This window comes from Myotis yumanensis, unplaced genomic scaffold (assembly GCF_028538775.1).
Source record: "Myotis yumanensis isolate MYYU_CA2020_CCGP unplaced genomic scaffold, mMyoYum1.0.hap1 SCAF_3, whole genome shotgun sequence".
NCBI lineage: Eukaryota > Metazoa > Chordata > Mammalia > Chiroptera > Vespertilionidae > Myotis > Myotis yumanensis.
Genome location: NW_027223754.1, coordinates 210,345,791 through 210,365,300, shown reverse-complemented (window position 1 = coordinate 210,365,300; position 19,510 = coordinate 210,345,791). Strand labels below are relative to the sequence as shown.

The 19,510-nt window shown below is 53.9% G+C and overlaps 1 protein-coding gene across 1 annotated transcript in view; it reads right to left on the bottom strand.

Annotated features, from left to right (window-relative positions):
- Positions 1-13,226, bottom strand: part of ZC3H7B (zinc finger CCCH-type containing 7B) — a 40,140-nt gene extending 26,914 nt beyond the window's left edge. The window contains exons 1-2 of the mRNA XM_070411196.1: positions 12,853-13,226; positions 331-389 (exon numbers count right to left, since the gene is read on the bottom strand). Coding sequence (XP_070267297.1) covers positions 331-383 — 53 coding nt within the window. The 5' untranslated portion in view covers positions 384-389; positions 12,853-13,226. The remainder of the gene's footprint in view (positions 1-330; positions 390-12,852) is intronic.
- Between the last annotated feature and the right edge of the window lie 6,284 nt (positions 13,227-19,510).

The following is a 19,510-nucleotide window of genomic DNA, read 5'->3' as shown; positions in this document are numbered from 1 at the left end:
GGATGTGCTCATTAAGTGGGAACCACTGACTTACTCTACGATGTGCAAGGCAAGCGAGAGAATTAACGAGCACAGGCGGACGGTAGGGGACATGGTGTACGGGCAAGACCGAAAGGTAACCGGGGCCAGGGAGCGCGTGTGCCTGTGGGGTTCGTGGCTCACATGTGGGGTTCGCAGATCCAGCCCCCGAGCCCCTGCCATGCCAGCCCCTTCCTAGCACACCCCACCTCCCCCCTCCCCCACGCACACGGGAACCCGAGCAGCAAAGGCTCCGTGAGCAAGAAGAGGAGACTGGAGGACCCCCTGCTCAGCCGCCCAGCGGGCACTCACTGAATGAACTGCAGCCCCTTCTCGATGTCCGCCTTCCGTCTCTGCCTCTCCATCAGTCTCTGGGGGAGAGAACAGTACATCAGTCCGTCAGCAGGGGCCGGGGCCACCTACCCCCCACCAGGGACTCGCCCTCACTCATCCCTTTGCGCAGGAGCAGAGGGGAGGCACTGAGGGCAGTAACCTGTCTCAGGGCCTCCAAAGACTGAGCCAAGCCATGCAGCTCCTGCCCTCCCCGCCCGAGTCCCCCGGATGTGGAGTTTGTAGAGTGCCCTCGATGGCCAAGGGGCTGCATGGAGGCCCCCTGTCCTTTCCCACAGCATGGCTTGGGCTGCAATACTGCACGGGACACCCTCAAGTTCAAGGGGAAAAACCTTGTGTAACCTTCAAACTCAGTCTGGGGAGAAGAGACAGAAAAAGAAAAATGTTGCCCCTGACTATAGCTACAGCGTAGCGCCACGCACTGGGCCAGGCTCTCGTCTAAGGCTCTTACTGAATCTTTCAACAGCACAGCGAGGCAGGTGTCATTCTGCCCCTCTTACCCAGGAGGAGCTGGAGCTCAGGGAGCCCCCGTCATGAGCTGGCGTACAGCTGCGGCAGGATCTGAACCCAGGCCCCTCTCCTTTCATGCCCCCCCCAGTAACCCCTCCACTCAGCCCTACGTGCACCATGTTCATACAGTACATGGTGGTGAGAGAAATAGATGAATGAGTAGCAACTCACCCAACTCAGACTTCCTATAGATAAGAATAAGTGAACGAGAAGAACTGACCATGAGACGTTAACAATCAGATAATAATACGCGAACAGTTGCAGAGTGCTAACCACACTGTCACGATGGTTTTACACGCAGTTCCTTCCTTAACCCTTACTCCCCGCACAGCCCTGAGTCGGGGCTGCCATAATGTGCCCATCTTGCAGAGGAGGAAACAGAGGCACAGAGGAGTTGAAGAGACTTGTCCAAGGTCACACAGCTAGTTCATGGGGGAGCTGAGATTCAAACCCCGCAACCTGGCTCCAGAGCCCCTACACGTCACCATCACCCTTCCTGTCACCCACTAAGCAATCGGCCCCGCCCCCCCACTTCCCTGGGAACCCTCAGCCTGTCATCAGGCTCAAAATAATTCCCTCCCTGGCCTGGAGTCCCCACTGCCTGTTGCACAACCTCTCCTCCCTTTCCTGGTCACGTGTAGTGAAAGCGTTGTCCACACCGTCTCCACATCCTCACCTCCCACGCCACTCCCCACCCACAGCCACCCACTCCCACTGCTCCGCAGCCGCCTGCCGAGGGCCCTCCCGCCCCAGGGACCTCCTCACTGCTGAGTCCGGCAGAGGGACAGGTCACTCGCCTTTCCTGGCCCTCCCACTGCACCTGCCCGGCCCCCTCACAGCCACCTCTCCGAGCATTCCTGCTCCGTCCATTAGGGCTCCTCTTCCCCTGCCCAGGTCCCCCAAATCACCTGGGCTCCCATAGGGACAATACTCCTGTTCTCCTCAGTCCACGCGCTCTCCCCAGGTGAGCCCTTGCACTTGGTGACCTCCTGAGTCATGTGGATGACTCACAAACCTGCTCCGCCCACCAGACCACCCCCTCCCCAATATTTCAGATTGGTGTCTCTGACTTTCTGGGTAGAGCTACCTGGATGTCCAACACCCAGGCTGCTAATGACTCCCATGCCTTCCCCAATCCTAGGCTCTCTACCTAGAATGCCCCACGACACACACACACACACACACACACATACACACAGCCAACTCCATTCATCCTTTAAGACCCAGCTCAGCCCAGCCGGCGTAGCTTGGTGGTTGAATGTCAACCTATGAACCAGGAGGTCACAGATTCGATTCCCGGTCAGGGCACATGTCCAGGTTGCGGGCTCAATCCCCAGTGTGGGGCGTGCAGGAGGCAGCCGATCCATGGTTCTCTCTCATCATGGATGTTTCTATCTCTCTCCCTCTCCCTTCCTCTCTGAAATCAATAAAAATAAAAATAGAAAGACCCAGCTCAGATGCCTCCATATCCAGAAAGTCCTCCCTGGTGCCACCCCTGCTGGGTTGGTTGATCCTTGAACTCATAACATTCCAATCTTTTTTAAAATATATTTTTATTATTGATTTCAGAGAGGAAGGGAGAGGGAGAGAGAGATAAAAAACATCAATAATGACAGAGGATCATTGATGGCTGCCTTCTGCACACCCCGCCACTGGGGATCGAGCCTGCAGGCAAGTGCCCCAACTGGGACTCGAACTGTGACCTCCTGGTTCATAGGTCTGCATTCAACCACTGACCACACTGTCTGGGCAACACATCCCAATCTTAACTCAGCAGCTTCTCCCTAACCCTGTTTCTCTTCCATGAACCCCCAACTCTAGTCATAGCTGTGACTGCCATCCTGTCCAATCTTCCACCTTTACCTGCGAAACTTTTCTCCCTCCGCAGCTCCTCCCCTCCCCTCCACAACCGGGGCTGTCTCTCAGGCCCTCACTATCTCCTGCCAGCAGCCCCCAGGGAGGCCCCTCCAACCTGCTGCCAGGGGTTGGCGGTCAAGGATATCTGTCTAACACACGTCAGGGCCACGCCCCTGCTCAACACCCTTCCGGGTGTGCGCACGCAGACACACACAAAGTGCAGGCTTTTCTAAAAGGTGAAAACCGGACACACTCTGTCGTCTAGTGATGGAGCAGTGCCAGTTTTCTGGGTCTGATAAGATAAGACAACTATATATTACCATCCGGGAAGGCTGGGTAGGGAACGCTGTGCTATTTTTGCAATTTCCTGTGAATAAAAAGTTAAACAAACAAACCTTCCATGACACCCACTAGCAGGGCAAGTCCCGGGCACACAGCACTGTAGGCACCGCCTCCTTCCAGCCCGGGCCCAGCCTGGACTCTTACACTCTGGCAACGTTCCATTCAAGCTGCCCATCTGTCTGGAACGCCCTTCATACCCTCGCTGCCTTCCCACCCTGGCCAGTGCCCGGTGCTTCAGTGAGGCTCGGCCCAGAGGGTCCGGTACAGGAAGCTGCCTTCCCCGAGGGCCCTCACACAGCCCCAAGCTCACCACCACTTGTCCTGGTTAACTGACATCAGGTGCTGTGTCCCCAGCTCTCTCCAAACTATGAGCTCCCTGAAGGCATAGGCTGCCCGTGGGTCATCTCTGGGAGCCAGAGGAACAGGCCTGAACCCACTGTGGGGAAGGGGAGCCTCACAAACCCTAGAATAACAGTGTAGAGGCTGATTTAGGTTCCCAGGTATTAAGCACTTTCTCCTACCAGACATTGTTCTAGGACAGTGATTGGCAAACTGCAGCTCCCGAGCCACATGCGGCTCTTTGGCCCCTTGAGTGTGGCTCTTCCACAAAATACCACATGCCGGTGCGCACGTACAGTGCGGTAGAAACTTCGTGGCCCATGCGCAGAAGTCGGTTTTCGGCCCGGGCGAGTCTATTTTGAAGAAGTGGCGTTAGAAGAAGTAGGGGTACGTTCGCTGAGGTCGACTCCTCAGATTGAGGACGTTTTTAGCAAAGGCCAGCTTAGGAGAACCCTAATTAAGTGAATAACAACGTACCTACCTATATAGTTTAAGTTTAAAAAATTTGGCTCTCAAAAGAAATTTCAATCGTTGTACTGTTGATATTTGGCTCTGTTGACTAATGAGTTTGCCGACCACTGTTCTAGGAGCTTTAAATGTAACACTCAATCCTCACCACATCCCCTAAGAAGGTACTGTCATCATCCCCATTTTACAGATGAGGAAACCAAGGCACCAGGAGGTAACATGATCTGACAGTAAGTAAGTGATGAGCTGGGGTTTGAACCCTGGCAGTCGACTCTGGAGGCCACCAGTCACCTCCCAACCCAACGGTGTTCCTCCCCATCCCCACACCCACACCCACAGGACATCACCAGTCTCAGCCCACACGCCACCTCCTGGCACTCACCTGTCCCAGGTTTTTTGAAAAAGTAGCAGCCAGTGCAGATGCAGACCACACACACACACACACACACACGCGCGCGCACACACACACACACACATGCACGCTACCTGAGGTTATGTCAGCTGCAAGATCCCTGGCCGTCTCCTGACTCACCAGCCTCAGTGGCTTACTCAGAGACCTGGGAAGGTTTCTTCTCGCCATCCCGACCTCCCCAGTCAGCATTCTGGGTCTGCGCCGATCCCTTCCCCACAGTGCTATGGGCCCTGCCAGTCCACCCTCGGACCCTCGGCTCCCAGGAGGTCAGGCAGGGGTTTCGGCTCATTTTTGGAGGTTACCCACTGAGCGCCAAGCACCTTCTATGGCAGGGGGTTTGAACTGGGGCCCACGAGAGAATTCAGGGGTCCACTTAGAAGTTTGCTTGTTTTGTTTTGTTTTTTAATCCTCACCCGAGAATATTTTCCCCTATTGATTTTCAGAGAAAGTAGAAAGGAGGAGGGGGTAGTGGAGAGAGAGAGAGAGAGAGAGAGAGAGAGAGAGAGAGAGAAACAATGATGTGAGAGAAACACATCGACTGGTTGCCTCCTGCACTGACCCTAACTGGGGCCAGGGATCAAGCCTGCAACCCAGGTATGTGTCCTTGACCTGCATCGAACCTGCCACTCTTCAGTGCCCAGGTCGCCGCTCTAACCACTGAGCCCGCCGGCGAGGGCCATTTTCAAGCTTTTTTCACTAACCGCTACCTGATATTTAGCATGCCCTTCAATTATGGATGTAGGCAATCCACCGCTCTAGTCTCAGTGCTAGAAATCACTGCTTTCCCCGTCACCTTTCAGCTCCTGCAGACATAACAAAATATTGCTCACACTCATCACAACTGCGGAGTTACGGTAGTTATGTTCTCACCGCTGGGTCTTGCTTTTTAGCGCATTGATGAAAAAGCATGGCCACAGGCCGACAGGATCGGTGTCCTCTGTCATCCTGAGCATTTCAAGTTTAATGCATTTCAAAGCAGCTTCTAGGGAGGCTTCCCCAGGCCGCCCGACGGGTCAGCGGGGCAGCGATGGTCTAAAAGCTCTGTTCTAAGGAGTCATGTTTTATCCCTCTAGTAATTTCACACGTAGGTGTTATTATCCTCACTTTCCACAGAAAAGCCAGGCTTGAAAAAATAAAATCATAAAATAAAAAGTGAGCCTGGCCAGTGTGGCTCAGTGGTCATGGTTTGATTCCCGGTCAGGGCACACGCCCAGGTTGTGGGTTCGAGCCCCAGTGTGGGGCGTGCAGGAAGCAGCGGATCAATGATTCTCTCTCGTCATTGATGTTTCTCTCTCTCTCTCTCTCTCCCTTCTTTGAAATCAATAAAAGTATACTTAAAAAATAAAATAGCCCTAACCAGTTTGGCTCAGTGGATAGAGCGTCGGCCTGCGGACTGAAGGGTCCCGGGTTCATTCCGGTCAGGGGCATGTACCTTGGTTGCGGGCACATCCCCAGTGGGAGGTGTGCGGGGGACAGCTGATTGATGTTTCTCTCTCATCGATGTTTCTAACTCTTTATCCCTCTCCCTTCCTCTCTGTAAAAAATCAATAAAATATTAAAAAAATAAATAAAATAAAATAAAAAAGGGAGGCTTGGCAGGTCCGTGACCTGCCCGCCGAGGGAGAAAGCTGGCGGGACCCGCACGGCCCCTGGGAAGGAGTGACCGTGGAATGGAATGCCCCCGCCCAGGCCTCAGCAACTTGCACTTTCTTTCCTTTAAACTGGCCACCTCAACAGAAACCGAAGTTCAGGAAACTGCCCCCAGGCCCTCCCACTGCTGCACCATAAACCACACTAAGAGGCAGCAGCAGCAGAGCCTACTCCTCCGGCCCGCGTGTTCCGGTCACAGGGAGCTGTAACTGCCATCATCTCGTCTCCGGCTCCCAACAACCTGGGGGCCAAACTGCACAGGAAGGGCCGGAAGCCACATCTCCGGTCGGGGGCCAGGCTCCTGCGGCACCCCCACCCGCCAGCTATGGGGCTCAAGTGAGATGTTTCAGCAAGAACTCTTTTTTTTTTTTTTTTTAACAGAAAAGTAACAGAAGCTCGTTGTACAAGCCTTGGGAATTGTGGGCAAGTATTAACAAAACAAAACAGAAAATACTCCGAGCCCCGTAGCTCAGAGTGACCGCTTAACGTGGTGGAGTTTCTTTCTTTTGAGCAATTGAGAAGCCGCTCCTGCCGGTGGGAGCTCAGAAGTCCTGGTGGCCGTACCGCCTGGTACACGGAGCGCCGAGGGGTTCACGGGCTGCTCTGCCGACTTCCCGGCCTGAAGACGGGGAGGCAGGTCGGTCGGCGCGCGGAGCCGTGTGCAGGGCAGACCTGGGTTCCAATCCCAGCGCCGTCCCACACTGGCTTTCAGGGCACCTCTCTGAGCCTAAGCTTTTTCCTTTGCAACATGGAGCTCAAAACAGGCACTTGGCAAGGCAATGTGCAGATTTCCGAGGTGTGCCCCCCACCGTGGAGTTGGGGAATTTGTGTTTCTGCTGAGCTGGATGCCGTGAGAACCCCTGGCAGCTCACAAAATCAGCCTACAGTCCTTTTCCATCAGTCCACACCGATGTCTTTGCAGTTTCTGTCTAGGCCACTCGTTTTTGGCAACATCCTGCTACTATCACTCATTTATTCAACAAATATCCACAGAACATCTGCAGGGGCAAGGGGTGCTGCCAGATGCTGGGGGACGAGGTTAACCAAGTCCTTGGCCTTGTGGGGTTTGTGTCCCAGGCTCGGGAAGACAAAGAATCAGGTCAGTGTTAAATGCACAAGTAAAGACACAGCTAAGAGTTACAAAGAAAGTAAGATAGAAATGGCAGGGAGCTTAGGGAAGGCCCTTCTGAGCAGGTGGCATTTAAGAGACAAAAGGAGCCAGCATGTGGCCATGGGAGGTGGGTCAGAGGGCACCCGGCCCAAGGATGCAGCAAAAGCAACCGCCCTGAGGTGGGAACAAGCTCAGGATGTTCAAGGAAGGGACAGAGGCCCGTGTGTCCGTGCTGGAGTGAAGGCAAGCCAAGCAGGAAGCAAGGTGCGAGGGGCAGGCCACGCTGGAGATGGCGCCGTGCTCCGCGAGTGTCAGGAAACCACGGGAAGGTGTTCAGCAGAGGAGTGACAGGGCTCATTTAAATCTTGAGAAGATGCCGTTGGCGGCTGCACTGAGGGTGGATGCCAAGAGGGGAAGCTGGAAAATGAGCGGGGAGGCGACTGCAGTGGTCGTGGTCCAGGCCTGGATCAAGAGGGCTGTGGAGCCGGTTCAGGAACATTCTGGAAGTTATTACACGCTCATGGAGCCACCACCACAATGATGCCCTATGAAGACACTGGGTGGTCTTTATAGCCTTCAGTGTGCCCTCATTTGAGGCTCCCAGCAAACCCCAGGCGGACGGCACTGAACCTGCGAGGCCATTTTGCAGACCAGGAGACTGAGGCCACACCTGGTGAAATGCTCGAGCCCCGGACCACGCAGCCAGCACGTGCTGGAGCCGGGAGTGAACCGCAGGAGTGAACCGCAGGACCTTGGCCTCCCTGCCCTGCACTCCTCGGCCTGTGGAGGAGCGGAGGAGCGGGGAATGCTGTGGGAACAAGAGCCGATGGACCTCGGAAAACCCCAGCAGGGTCACGGCGATACCCCCCCCGCCCCCGCCCCCGCGGCCCTCGCTGGGGAGTGCTCAGCGGCTGCTCGCTGGCTGACCCCGCACTTCGGAAGACATGACCCTAACACGCTGTCCCTTTTCTGAGTCGCAGTGTGGACAGGGTAGAAGGAGCTGGAGGGTGGGTGACCCTCCGTTTTCTCCTTCTGAAAAAGAGGGACATCTCTTACCTTAAAGGACTGTCAGGAGAATTAACGAGAGACGGCGGCCAAAAGCGTGACACAGACGTTAGATAATTAGGGTTTCCAGACAGTAAGAAAAGAGCTCCGTGGAGACCAAACTAACATGAAGGCGTCACCCCTGCACGGCAGCTAAGACCTCAGACTCGGGAGCCTCCTGTGCCTGGCTCCCTCTGACCCCCTGCTCCCCCACAGCGTTTGACCTTGGAGCCTTAGTCTTCTCGTCCGCAAAATGGGGCTGTTGATAATCGCTCCTGCCTCAACGAGTTGTTAAGAGGTTTCAATAAGACACCAAGGGCCAAGCACCGCGCAGGCACAGAGCAGTGTTAAACATGCGGTGGCCGCTGTGGCGACTGCCACCGTTACCATCAAGCTGGTGTCCCGAGGCGGACACGGGGCTCAGGAGTTGCTGCTGACCGGAAGTCGGCTGTAGATGGGTTCTGAATCAGAAATGCGCTGCCCCTTCCTCTGGGCCTCCACAGCCTGATGGGGAGCAGCGCTAATGCACCTGCAGAAGCCATCAGGACGCTCGCAAAGAAAGCAGACTAGCAGGGGAAATGAGTGAGGGGGAAGGCGGCCCGGTGGCTGGTGATGACAAAGAAAGGAAAATGAGCCGGTGTTCTACGGGCCATTAAATGTGATGAAAAGAGCTGGCTTCTGTGGAGGCTCCTGGGAGCTGACACGGAGCTGTCACTTCATCAACTACGGCTGAGGCTCCAGCTTCATACTGCAGCCCGACTTCCTCAGGGGCCCCCTCGCCTTCTGTCTAAAGACCACCACGCTGGCCCTGTCGGTCCCCTCCCTGCCTCCCAGGCAACCTAGGCCCACACTGGCCTCGCTCAAGAGCCAGACTCCCTGGGTTTGCTCTCCAGCTCGGCCTCTTACACAGTGTTACAGTCTCTGTGCCACAGTTTCTTCATCTGTGAAATGGGGATAATTAGCCCTGGCCGGTGTGGCTCAGTTGGTTGGAGCGTCATCCTGTACACCAGAAGGTGGCGTGTTTGACTTCCGGTCAGGGCCCATGCAGGAGGCAGCTGATTGACTTTTCTCTCTCACATTGATGTTTCTCTCTCCCTCCCTTCCTCTCTCTAAGATCAGTTAAAAATAATAAAAATAATAAATAAATAAAATGGGGATAATTATAGTGCCTACCTCTAGGGCTATTATAAAAATTAAATAAGCTAATCTAGGGGAAAGCACTCACACAGGGCCTGACCACTAGGTAATTGCCAGATCGGTGTTTTTAAATTATTAAAAATGTATACACTCCTCTAGTTCCTCTCATCTGTGTCTCCTGTCTTGATCTCTGGGCACGGAGCTTCTCCCACAAGTTACCACCAAACATCATCAAACCTCAGGGCTCATTTTCAGGAAGGAAAAGTTAAGCCCAGAGACCCCGAGGGAACTCAGTGGCAGAGCCAGACTCGAACCTGAACTCATACCTGTCACATACATCCTAGTATTTTATTGACATTTAGAGAGAGAAACATCAATGTGAGAAACGAACATCGATCGGCTGCCTCCAGCATGCGCCCCAACTGGGGATCGAACCCCCAACCTTTTGGTGTACAGCACAATGCTCCACCTCACTGAGCCACACTGGCCAGGGCCTGGCACCTATATTGTGGCTGCACGGGATGGTCTGCCTGTTCCTTCCTTACGTGGCCCTGCCCTTATACCTCTCAGTGCATCTCCTTAGAATGCCCTTGGTATGGCCTTTCTCAAGCCACCTTTCAAATATTCAAACGGCACTTCTAGGAAGAACTTCCACCTCCAGACAAAACAAGCCGTCCTCCTTTCCGGTGGGACATAAGTCACTTTGACAGCACAATGGCTGGAAGCGTCCTCCAGGCACCTCCACTGAGGCCTGGGGCACAGAGTGAGTCAGACCCACTTCCTGTCCTTGGGCAGCTCAAGTTAATCATCCATATCTTTTTTCCTGTCCAAGCTACAAGCTCCCCCATGGTACCCCACCAGCTACCCGGCAGGCACGAAGGAACTGAACTTAGATCTCCACGCTCGGGGCCCAGTCCTCCTTCCAGGGCCATCCTGCCTTCCCCAGTCTCACTTCCAGAAATCTCCGAGAGCACATTTCCTGGGCCAGCCCTGCGAGGCGCTGGGGCGTAGGGCCGTTTTAATAAAGCTCCCTGGCCTTGGGGAGCCTGCTGACCTTTTCGCTGAAGCCTCCACCCCTGTTGCATTTGCCAGTTCAGACTGTGCTGGTCTCCGTTCTTGTCTACATATCTAAGACGGAGCTGGCCCGATAACATGGTGTCACCTAGGACAGCCATTGTGTTGCCAACGGTCTCACAGGCCTGGGTGCAAATCCAGCTGGGCGCTCCTGGGCCAGCCACGTAAATCCTGTGTTTCTCGGTGTCTTCCACTGTGAAATGGTGATTAGCAACACCCACCCCTCACGGAGCCAGAGGGAAAGAATCAGAGAGAAAGCATGTCAGCCTCCCAGCGCAGAGGCAAGTGTGGGGAGCCCTGGGGTGACATCCTTCTCCACCCAGCCAATCCTTTCATCACGTGCAAGCCCCACTTCCCGGAAGACGGCTTCCCTAACTTTCCCAGGTTACCCAAGAGCTCTCTTCCTTCCACTGCCTCTGCTTGACCCCAGTCCTGAGCGCTTCCTTGTTCTCTCCTTGGTTCACTAGGGTTCACGTTCCCTCTCCAGGCAGACTCAAAGGGAAAAATGCACCCCCAAGCCTGCCCCGTAGCGCCTCCCCATGGTCACAAGAGGCGCTCGAAAAGTCGCTCGCTGAGGGAGCCCAGGCCTCTGGGAAAGGGTGAAGACTCGGAATCAAAAGCCAGGCAGGAAAGTTACACAGCGAGACATTCTATTCGCGAAGGGTCAGGTTTCTCAACCGGAAAGTGAGGATTGAAAAATGTCGCCCTGACATGGCTGCTCTGGAGGACAGAGGAGCCATCACACGTGGAAGCCCTTCTGTTATGAGCTAGAAGTGCTAGTTAAGCGTATATATTTGCAGACTCTCACATCCAAACCTACTGACGCCTCAACTTTCCTACCTGAGACTCGAGAGACTAGCTCATCCCACAGAGCTCCTTAGCCACCCAAACCCACATTCTTTTTTTTTTTTTTTTTTTAAACATCAGTGATGAGAGAGAATCGTTGATCAGCTGCCTCCTACACGCCTCCCACTGGGGCATGTGCCTGGACTAGGACTCGGATCCGTGACCTCCTGGTTCATAGGTGGACGCTTGACCACCGAGCCACGCCGGCCAGACCCAAACCCACACTCTTAACTGTCCATCAGAAACAAAAAGCCAAGAGCTGAGAATTCACTGCATCCATGGAACACAAACCCCAGCCCAGCTCAGGGGCCGCAAATCTCTCTCCCCTCCTCAGATCTCATCCCTCCTCCACACGGGTGCCTCCTTCCCGGCCTAAGGCATCCGGAGCCTCAGACCCGCTCCAACCGCGCTTTGGGCCGGTTCTTATGGGAAGTTGGTTTGGTTGTATGTGGGGAGAGGGGAGGGGCCCGCATGGTGGTACCACTGAAGATTCCGCTGGAATCTTGCTTCCAACCATTGCTCAATGTTCTATGATTATGGAATTCTTGGGACAATTCAAGGATCTGCGTTCTGCTATTTTCGTGAGACTTGATGGATTCCAGGCGCTGAGAAAAATGGTAAGAAGTTGGGGTTCGTAGTCTGGTCCCTGGGAACCAAAGTCCCAGTGAGCAACCCCGGAGGAATGAAATTCCTGACACAGCTGCGGTGGGACCCCAGCCCCCCACTCCTGCCCGGCCCCCCTTCAGCCCCCATCCTGGACCCCAACTCCACTGTTCCCCACTAATGCCATTTGTCACCCCGCCATCAGGGTTTGCCAGGGACCCCTCCCACCTGATTTCCCCTGGGAAACCGGCTTTGTGTCTGTGACCCCCAAACCTGCAGGCGGATTTTACGGGGAAATGGGTAAAACAAGGGAGCAGGCCCGGGCGGTCCGAGGCCGCTGGGATGGGAGGGGGTCCGAGGCTGGGGGTCGGCAGCTCCGGGGGACCCCTCTCTCAGGGGCGCCACCCCCACACCAGGGGCTGGGGCGTCCCTCGCAGCCCCCGTGCGCCCCGCTCCTCCCAGGACTCGGGGCTCCGGGACCCGCCCCGCGACCGGAAAGGCCCCCCGCCCCGACCGCGCCCCCCTTTCCTGCCCCCACCCGCCGGGCTGCAGGCCCGGAATCCCCGGGCTCGCGTGGCCGCCGCAGCCGGCTGGGGCGGCGCGTCGGCGGGCGCAGTCCACGGCTCTCGCTGTGGTCCCTCCAGCTCCCGGCGCTGCGGGGCCAAGGCGCACACAAAAGGCTGGGCCCCTTCGCGGGCACGGGCCGAGCATCCGCGCACCCCCAAGCTCCGATCGCCGAGAGCACCCCCTAAAGAAAATTCCCAGGCACCCCCCCACTCCCCGAGCTCCAGGGGCGCCCCGATCACCCAGCGGCAGGTGCCCCCGGCCGCCCAATAACTTTGAAACTTTGGGGCCGGGCACGGGGACCGGGAGGGGGAGCCCCCAAAAGGAGGACATGGGGGTGGGGGGCCATGGCTTGGGTTCCGCCAAATGCACTTTCCAGGTGGCCCCGCGCAGCTCCGGCCGGGCCGGGCTCCCTCGCCGCCCCCGGGCCCCGCGCCTCAGCCCCGCGCCCGGCCCGGCGCCCTCCCGCCGGCCGCCCGGACGCTCGGCCCGGCCTCGCCCGGGGCGCGGGCGCCGCCGCACTCACCTCTCCGGCTGCGCTCCCCGCGGGCCCGCGCCGAGCCCGATAAGTGGTATGCTATGACTAGAGGTATGATTACGTTATTATTATTAGTAATAATAAGAGTAAGTGCTATTTAATTACGGGCGGCCGCATCCTGCTCGCGGCGCCGCCGCCCCGGCAGCTCCGTGCATGCGGCCCCGGCGCTGCACTTCCATCAGCAGCCGCTCGGCCGCCGCTGGGGCAGCACCGGGTGGAGGCCCGTCCGAGCCGCGGCGCTTCCTCCTCGGGTCCTAGCGCGGCTCCCCAGCCAGGCGCCGGGGTGGGGGCGGCGCGGGGCGCACCTGGGGGCCCGGGGGGCGGGGCAGTCCCGCGTCCCCGGGAAAGCTCGCGCCTGGAATTCATCTTTACTTTCTCTAAGTGTCCTTCTCTTTGGAGGCTTGTTCTTTGGGCAATTCTGCCTTTCTGGGCGGATGCGGGTCCGGCTCACGCCTCCGCCCTTCCCGGGTGTGTGAAAAGCGCCGGGGCTTCCAGGGAGCGTTCATTGAAGGCTTCCCAAAGCCCCAGCTGCTCCGTCTTGTCCCGGCGAGGCCCTGGGGCGCAGAGAGGCCTCGGGACCTCGCTGGGTTGGTGTTCTATGAGTGGGATCTTTCCTGCAAGGAGGTGAGGCAGCTTAGAAGACCCAGAAGGTGAGGGGCGGCTACCAAGGAGGGAGACCAGCTGTAACCCTCGAGACACTCCTCATGCAAGGGGGAATTCAGCTGGACACCAGCCCCGCTGTCTCTTCATTTGGCACAGACTAGTTAAACTATCTGAGATAGTCAATGGGCCTTTGCAAGACCCCACCCAGAGGTGGTGGCGCTTTGGAGAGAAAGGCGGCAAGGCTGGCAGCGGCAGGTTGTTTTCTGGGAAACCCCAGTCAGTGCCCAATGTCCCTTGGGCAGCAGTGTTCCCCGCCCCCACGTGAAAGCTGACACAACAGCAACAGCCACCACTTCTTATTTACCACTAGAGGCCCGGTGCACAAAATCCGTGCACTGGGGGGAGGGTTTCCCTCAGCCCAGCCTGCACACTCTCCAATCTGGGACCACTGTGGGATTGGGCCTAAACCGGCAGTCGGACATCCCTCTCACAATCCTGGACTGCTGGCTCCTAACCACTTGCCTGCCTGATCACCCCCTAACCGCTCCCCTGCCAGCCTGATTGACACCTAACTGCTCCCCTGCTGCCGGATTGCCCCTACCTGCCCTCCTCTGCAGGCCTGGTCCCCCCCAACTGCCCTCCCCTGCCAGCCATCTTGTGACGATGTGGGGGGCAGCCATCTTGTGAGGACGTGGGGCCGCCATCTTGTGATGATGCGAGGGCCTGAGGATCAATTTGCATATTACCGCTTTATTATATAGGATGAGCCACACTCTGCACATGTTGATTCTTTACCCTCCTCAAGCCCCCATAAGGTAGGGTTTTCAGGTGAAGAAACAGACACAAAGTAGGAAGTGACTTGGTTGAGATGACACGGCTCAGAAAGAGGCAGAGAGACAGTTCAATCCCAGGCTTGTCCACCTGAAAGGCCTGGCCACTGCACCCACCGAGCCATGGACATCTTCCATCCAAATGCATCATGAGGGCCTGTCACGTGAGTGGGTTGCAGGAGAAGGGGAGCCGGACACTCCTGCTCCGACCTTTGAGGAACAGACAGGTGATGTCCCTTCTCCAGTGAGCACCTCCTGCTCCGGGCGTGGGTCTGCCACCGCCCGGCCCCCAGAGATGCCTTGCTGTGTCCTGGGCAGGGCCCGAGCACATGGCAACCTTAGCAGCAACCATGTGCAGTTTCTTCACTCACTTGACACACATTCCTTTCTTCGCTGGGTCCCGGGAGTGCAGAGAAGCCCCATGGGCCCACAGCTCTGGTGGGTCCCAGGCCCCAGTCCTCCAGCACAGATTCTCACCTTGGGGCCTAGGGAAGGTCCCCGAGGATGTAGGCACAATTTCAAGCTTAGGTTGGGGATAGTAAGAGTACTTTCCCTGATAGTGTCACTATGAGGATTAAGCATGCAAAGCACTGATAAATGTGTGGTTAACGAGAAAATAAGTAAGAAATACATCCTTCTGGGAAACAGTCCATAGAATTCAGATTCTCAAAGGTGACTTAAGAAAAGAGAGGGCAGGCCCCACGAGCCTAGAGGTCAGCCTGTAATAGAGGATGAAATGCAGGCCATAAAATGTGGTCACATTTGTCCCCCACATCCACACTAATAAAAGAGAAAGATGCAAATTGACCATACCTTCGTGCCCACCGGCCAATCGGGAGTAGGTATGCAAATTAATCCAACAAAGATGGCAGGTTAATTTGCGTTCCTCACCGCCCCAGCCTCCGGGCCTCTGGGCAGTGTGGGAAGGTGGAAAGGCACCTCCGACCGGAGCGAAGGCGGTGCCGGCAGTCAGGGGAAGGAAGTCCCATTCTTGCACGAATCTTTGTGCATCAGGCCTCTAGTGTTATTATAACAGTGTTCGAGCATGCAGAAAGTCGAGAGAACTGTATTCGAATGCCCTAGATTATGCTGTGATTGGGAACCTTTTGTTGTATTTGCTCTGTCACATATTTATCCTTCTATTCACCCATCCATCCAGCAATCCACATAACATTTATGTTAAAAACAAAATAGACCCCAGCTGGTTTGGCTCAGTGGATAGAGCAGGGGTCCTCAAACTACGGCCCGTGGGCCACATGCAAATACAAATATTGTAGTTGTTCCCGTTTTGTTTTTATACTTCAAAATAAGATATGTGGCCGAAACCGGTTTGGCTCAGTGGATAGAGCGTCGGCCTGCGGACTGAAAGGTCCCAGGTTCGATTCCGGTCAAGGGCGTGTACCTGGGTTGCGGGCACATCCCCAGTAGGAGATGTGCAGGAGGCAGCTGATCGATGTTTCTCTCTCATCGATGTTTCTGACTCTCTATCTCTCTCCCTTCCTCTCTGTAAAAAATCAATAAAATATATTTTTTAAAAAAAACAAAAAACAAACAAACAAACAAAAAAAATAAGATATGTGCAGTGTGCATAGGAATTTGTTCAAAATTTTTTTTTTAAATGATAGTCCAGCCCTCCAACGGTCTGAGGGACAGTGAACTGGCCCCCTGTTTAAAAAGTTTGAGGACCCCTGGGATAGAGTGTCGGCCTGCGGACTGAAGGGTCCTGGGTTCCATTCCGGTCAGGGGCACATGCCTGGGTTTCTGGCTCGATCCCTAGCAGGGGGCGTGCAGGAGGCAGGCAATCAATGATTCTCTCTCATCATTTATGTTTCTATCTCTCTTTCCCTCTCCCTTCCTCTCTGAAATCAATAAAAAAATATATATTTTTTAAAATGCAAACCTTTAAAATATATATAAAATTTAAAAAAACATAATTTTTAGCTTTCTTCTTCATGCTCTTTTGCATTTATACTAATTTTCTTAATTACCAGCAGTTTTTTTCTTTTTTTTCTTAAATTGCTGTTTTGGAACAAGATACTTATTAAAGGAGAAAATAATCTACCCAAAGCATCTGGTACTAGAAAACCCTTCACAAATGTTAGTTCGGAATTTAAGCTCCTCTGCAGACACCACCCTTTTCTTTTTCATTCATCACTGTCTGCTCAGGAGCTGGAACAGTGCCTGGCACAGAGTAGATGCTTGGTAACTATTAATAGAGTTAATGAATTATTTTAATTATGGGCGTTTATCGAGGTTAAAAAAAGAGAGTATGTTCTCATGGAGAGCCCTGGGCTTGCACCCAGGGGGGATGTGGGTTGAGTTGTCTTTTGTAAACTGTGTAGAGACCCCCTCCCACGGGGAGGTGTCCCCTGGGAATGCGGGGCAGGCTCCCCTGCGTGAGGGTAGGCCGGGCCCACACATCTCTCCCCTAGGCCCAAGGGCAGCACTCATTTGGATCTTAGGAATGTCTCTCCACATTCCTCCTCGCTGTTTCGCACGCTTACGGCATTTGTTTTTGATACGACTAAAAGGCAAGTCTGCAGCCTTGGTAGCTCTTCAGGAAACCAGGGTAAATATTATTTATATCATTTACAATTGGCAATTAAGTTTGATTTCAGGCACCAGAATGGAATTTAAAACACTCGGTTTAAAATAAGCCAAACCTCATCAGAGGCAGCCTGCTTTCCTCTTCAAAACACTAAAAAAGAAAACAAAACACACTGTACAACAGAGAAAGGTCTAGAACATTCCCCCTCCTCTTATTCCCACCTCACACCCACAAAATGACTTGTTTTGTGTGTGTGTGCTGTGGGTGGGGGGGGTGCGGCGGGGAGGGTAGACTTGAAGCCTAGAGACCCGGCTTCTGTCTCTAGTCTAAATTTCTGTATAACTTGGGCAGGTTACTTGACCTCTCTGGGCTGCAGGTCTTCATCTATTTTAAAGAGGAAAGGGGTAGCTAAGATAGCTTTATCTGCCTGCAAAGGCTATGGTTCCACTTCTAGAGCCAGGCAAACAGACCAGCTCTCCTGTGGTAACAAAGGAGAGGGAGTTGGAGAAAGGGAAGGAATGAGAGAAGATGACAAATGGGTTGCTTGGAAACATGATGGTTCTGGACACTTCTGACTCACTGTACACCCTCGGGCAAACCCCTTTCCCTTCTTATTTTTAAACCCCAGTCTCCATCTTAAAGGGGTTTGAGCTAGAATCTAGATTCAGGATTGCAAACAGAATCTGTCAGGCTGGGTTCCTGATTTTTAGCTCGGAATGTGAACATCTTCAAGCGGAACACCTACTCTCAAGTTCTCTACCAGCCTCACTGACTCCCGTTACCTCCCTGACCTTTGAAGGTCATAAAGTTTCTGCTAAGACACCCCCGCCCCGCCCCCAGTTCTGAAACCCCTGATCCATCAGCCGGATGAGGAAAGGGAAGATCGCCTAATATGCCCCACTGCCCATCTTCCTCTTCTCTTTGGGAGGTATGTGTCTGAGGGCCTGGAAAGGCTCAGGAAGTAACCTGGAAGGAGCCCGGGGATCACCCCATGATAACCTCAGACTTGATCGATCCTAGCTGGAGTCAGCACGGGAATGCCATCAGGCCTAATTGGGAGCATCTCAGCCTTCTCAGATGATGCTTCATTTTATTATTATTTTTTTAATCCTCACCCCAGGATATTTTTCCATTGATTTTTAGGGAGATTGGAAGAGGTGGGGAGAGACAGAGAGAAACACGTCCATTCGTTCCCTCCTGTGTGAGCCCCGACCAGGGCCCAGGCCAGAGAGGAGCCTGCAACCAAAGTACATGCCCTTGACGGGAATCAAACCGGGGACCCTCCGGTCCACAGGCCACCAACGCTCCATCTAATGAGCCAAACCAGGTAGGGCTGCTGATTCATTTTCAGGAAACATCCAGTGACTCTGACTGGAATCCCATTCAAACGAGGAAACCTGAAGCACCTGTGACAGGCCTGGCCCCAGAGGATGCTGCCAGGACGGAAATAGCCCTATCCCAGAGGCGCCCCCAGGTTGAGGAGGAAGCTGACAAGGACACCATGAACTCTGGCTGTGAAAAAGCCCACAGACCACGTGCTGCGGGGGTTTTCAACTTGCTGTGGGGGCCGGCGGAAAGTGACTCATCTTGGCTGGAGCGGTGTAGGGAAGCATTGGATATGAGCCTTGTAGGCAAAGGATGAAAAAGAGGATAGAAAGACAGCCCGCATGCTGTGTGAACCGGGCTGGAGCTTCCGTTTTCTCATCTTTGAGCTGGGAAGGGTGGTAATGATGTCCACCTTCTTTGTGGTTATAAAGATTAAATTAACTGTGTGTGAAAGGATCTGGCTTGTAAAAGTAGGTTTACAGTTGTGAGTACACAAAACAGTTTATTCTTGTATTATTAAAACTGTAAACCTACTTTTGCCCCACCCTGTATGTAACCGAATTGCAGGTAGAGCAAAAGCATGTGTGTGGGCCAAGCTGTGAGAGGTAACCTTGGAAAAGACAGCTGCATATGTTGACGGTGATTATCTCTGGGTGCGAGAGCTTCTGGGTAATGTTTACTTTTCCCTGTATCCTGTTTTATATTGGTTGAAGTGATTATGATGAACATGTGTTATTTATATAATGGTTGAAACAGTTTCTATGAAAAGAAAAAAGGAAAAGCTACTTGTGTATTGATACTTTAAAAAATTCGCACCTACAGAAAAGCCAAAATATTCAAGAGAGAGAGAGAGAGAGAAAGTTTTTGAAAGTTTGCTATGCCACTCTTTTTTATGAAAGACATATACTGTAGTGTCAGCCCACTGTCCCTGCGGGTTCTGCATCCTCAGGTTCAATCAACAGGGCTGGAAATATTTTGGGGGAAAAAGTTATGCTGTTGTACCGTGTAGTTAGGCCTTACAGTGGTTACATCTGTACCAAACAGGTAGACTTTCTTTCCTGTCATTGGTCCCTAAACAATATAGTGCAGCAACTGTTTACACAGCATTTACATTGGGTTAGGTATTACAAGTAATCTAGAGATGGTTAAAGTATACAGGATGATGTGCTTAGGTTATATGCAAATACTACACTATTTTACATAAGGGACTTGAGCATCTGCAGATTTTGGCACTCTGGTGGGGTCCTGGAACCCATCCACCATGGATATTGAGGGATGACTACCTCTTTTTCATAACTGAAAGAAATAAGAAAGATTTCAGAAAATGGACGAAAACTAA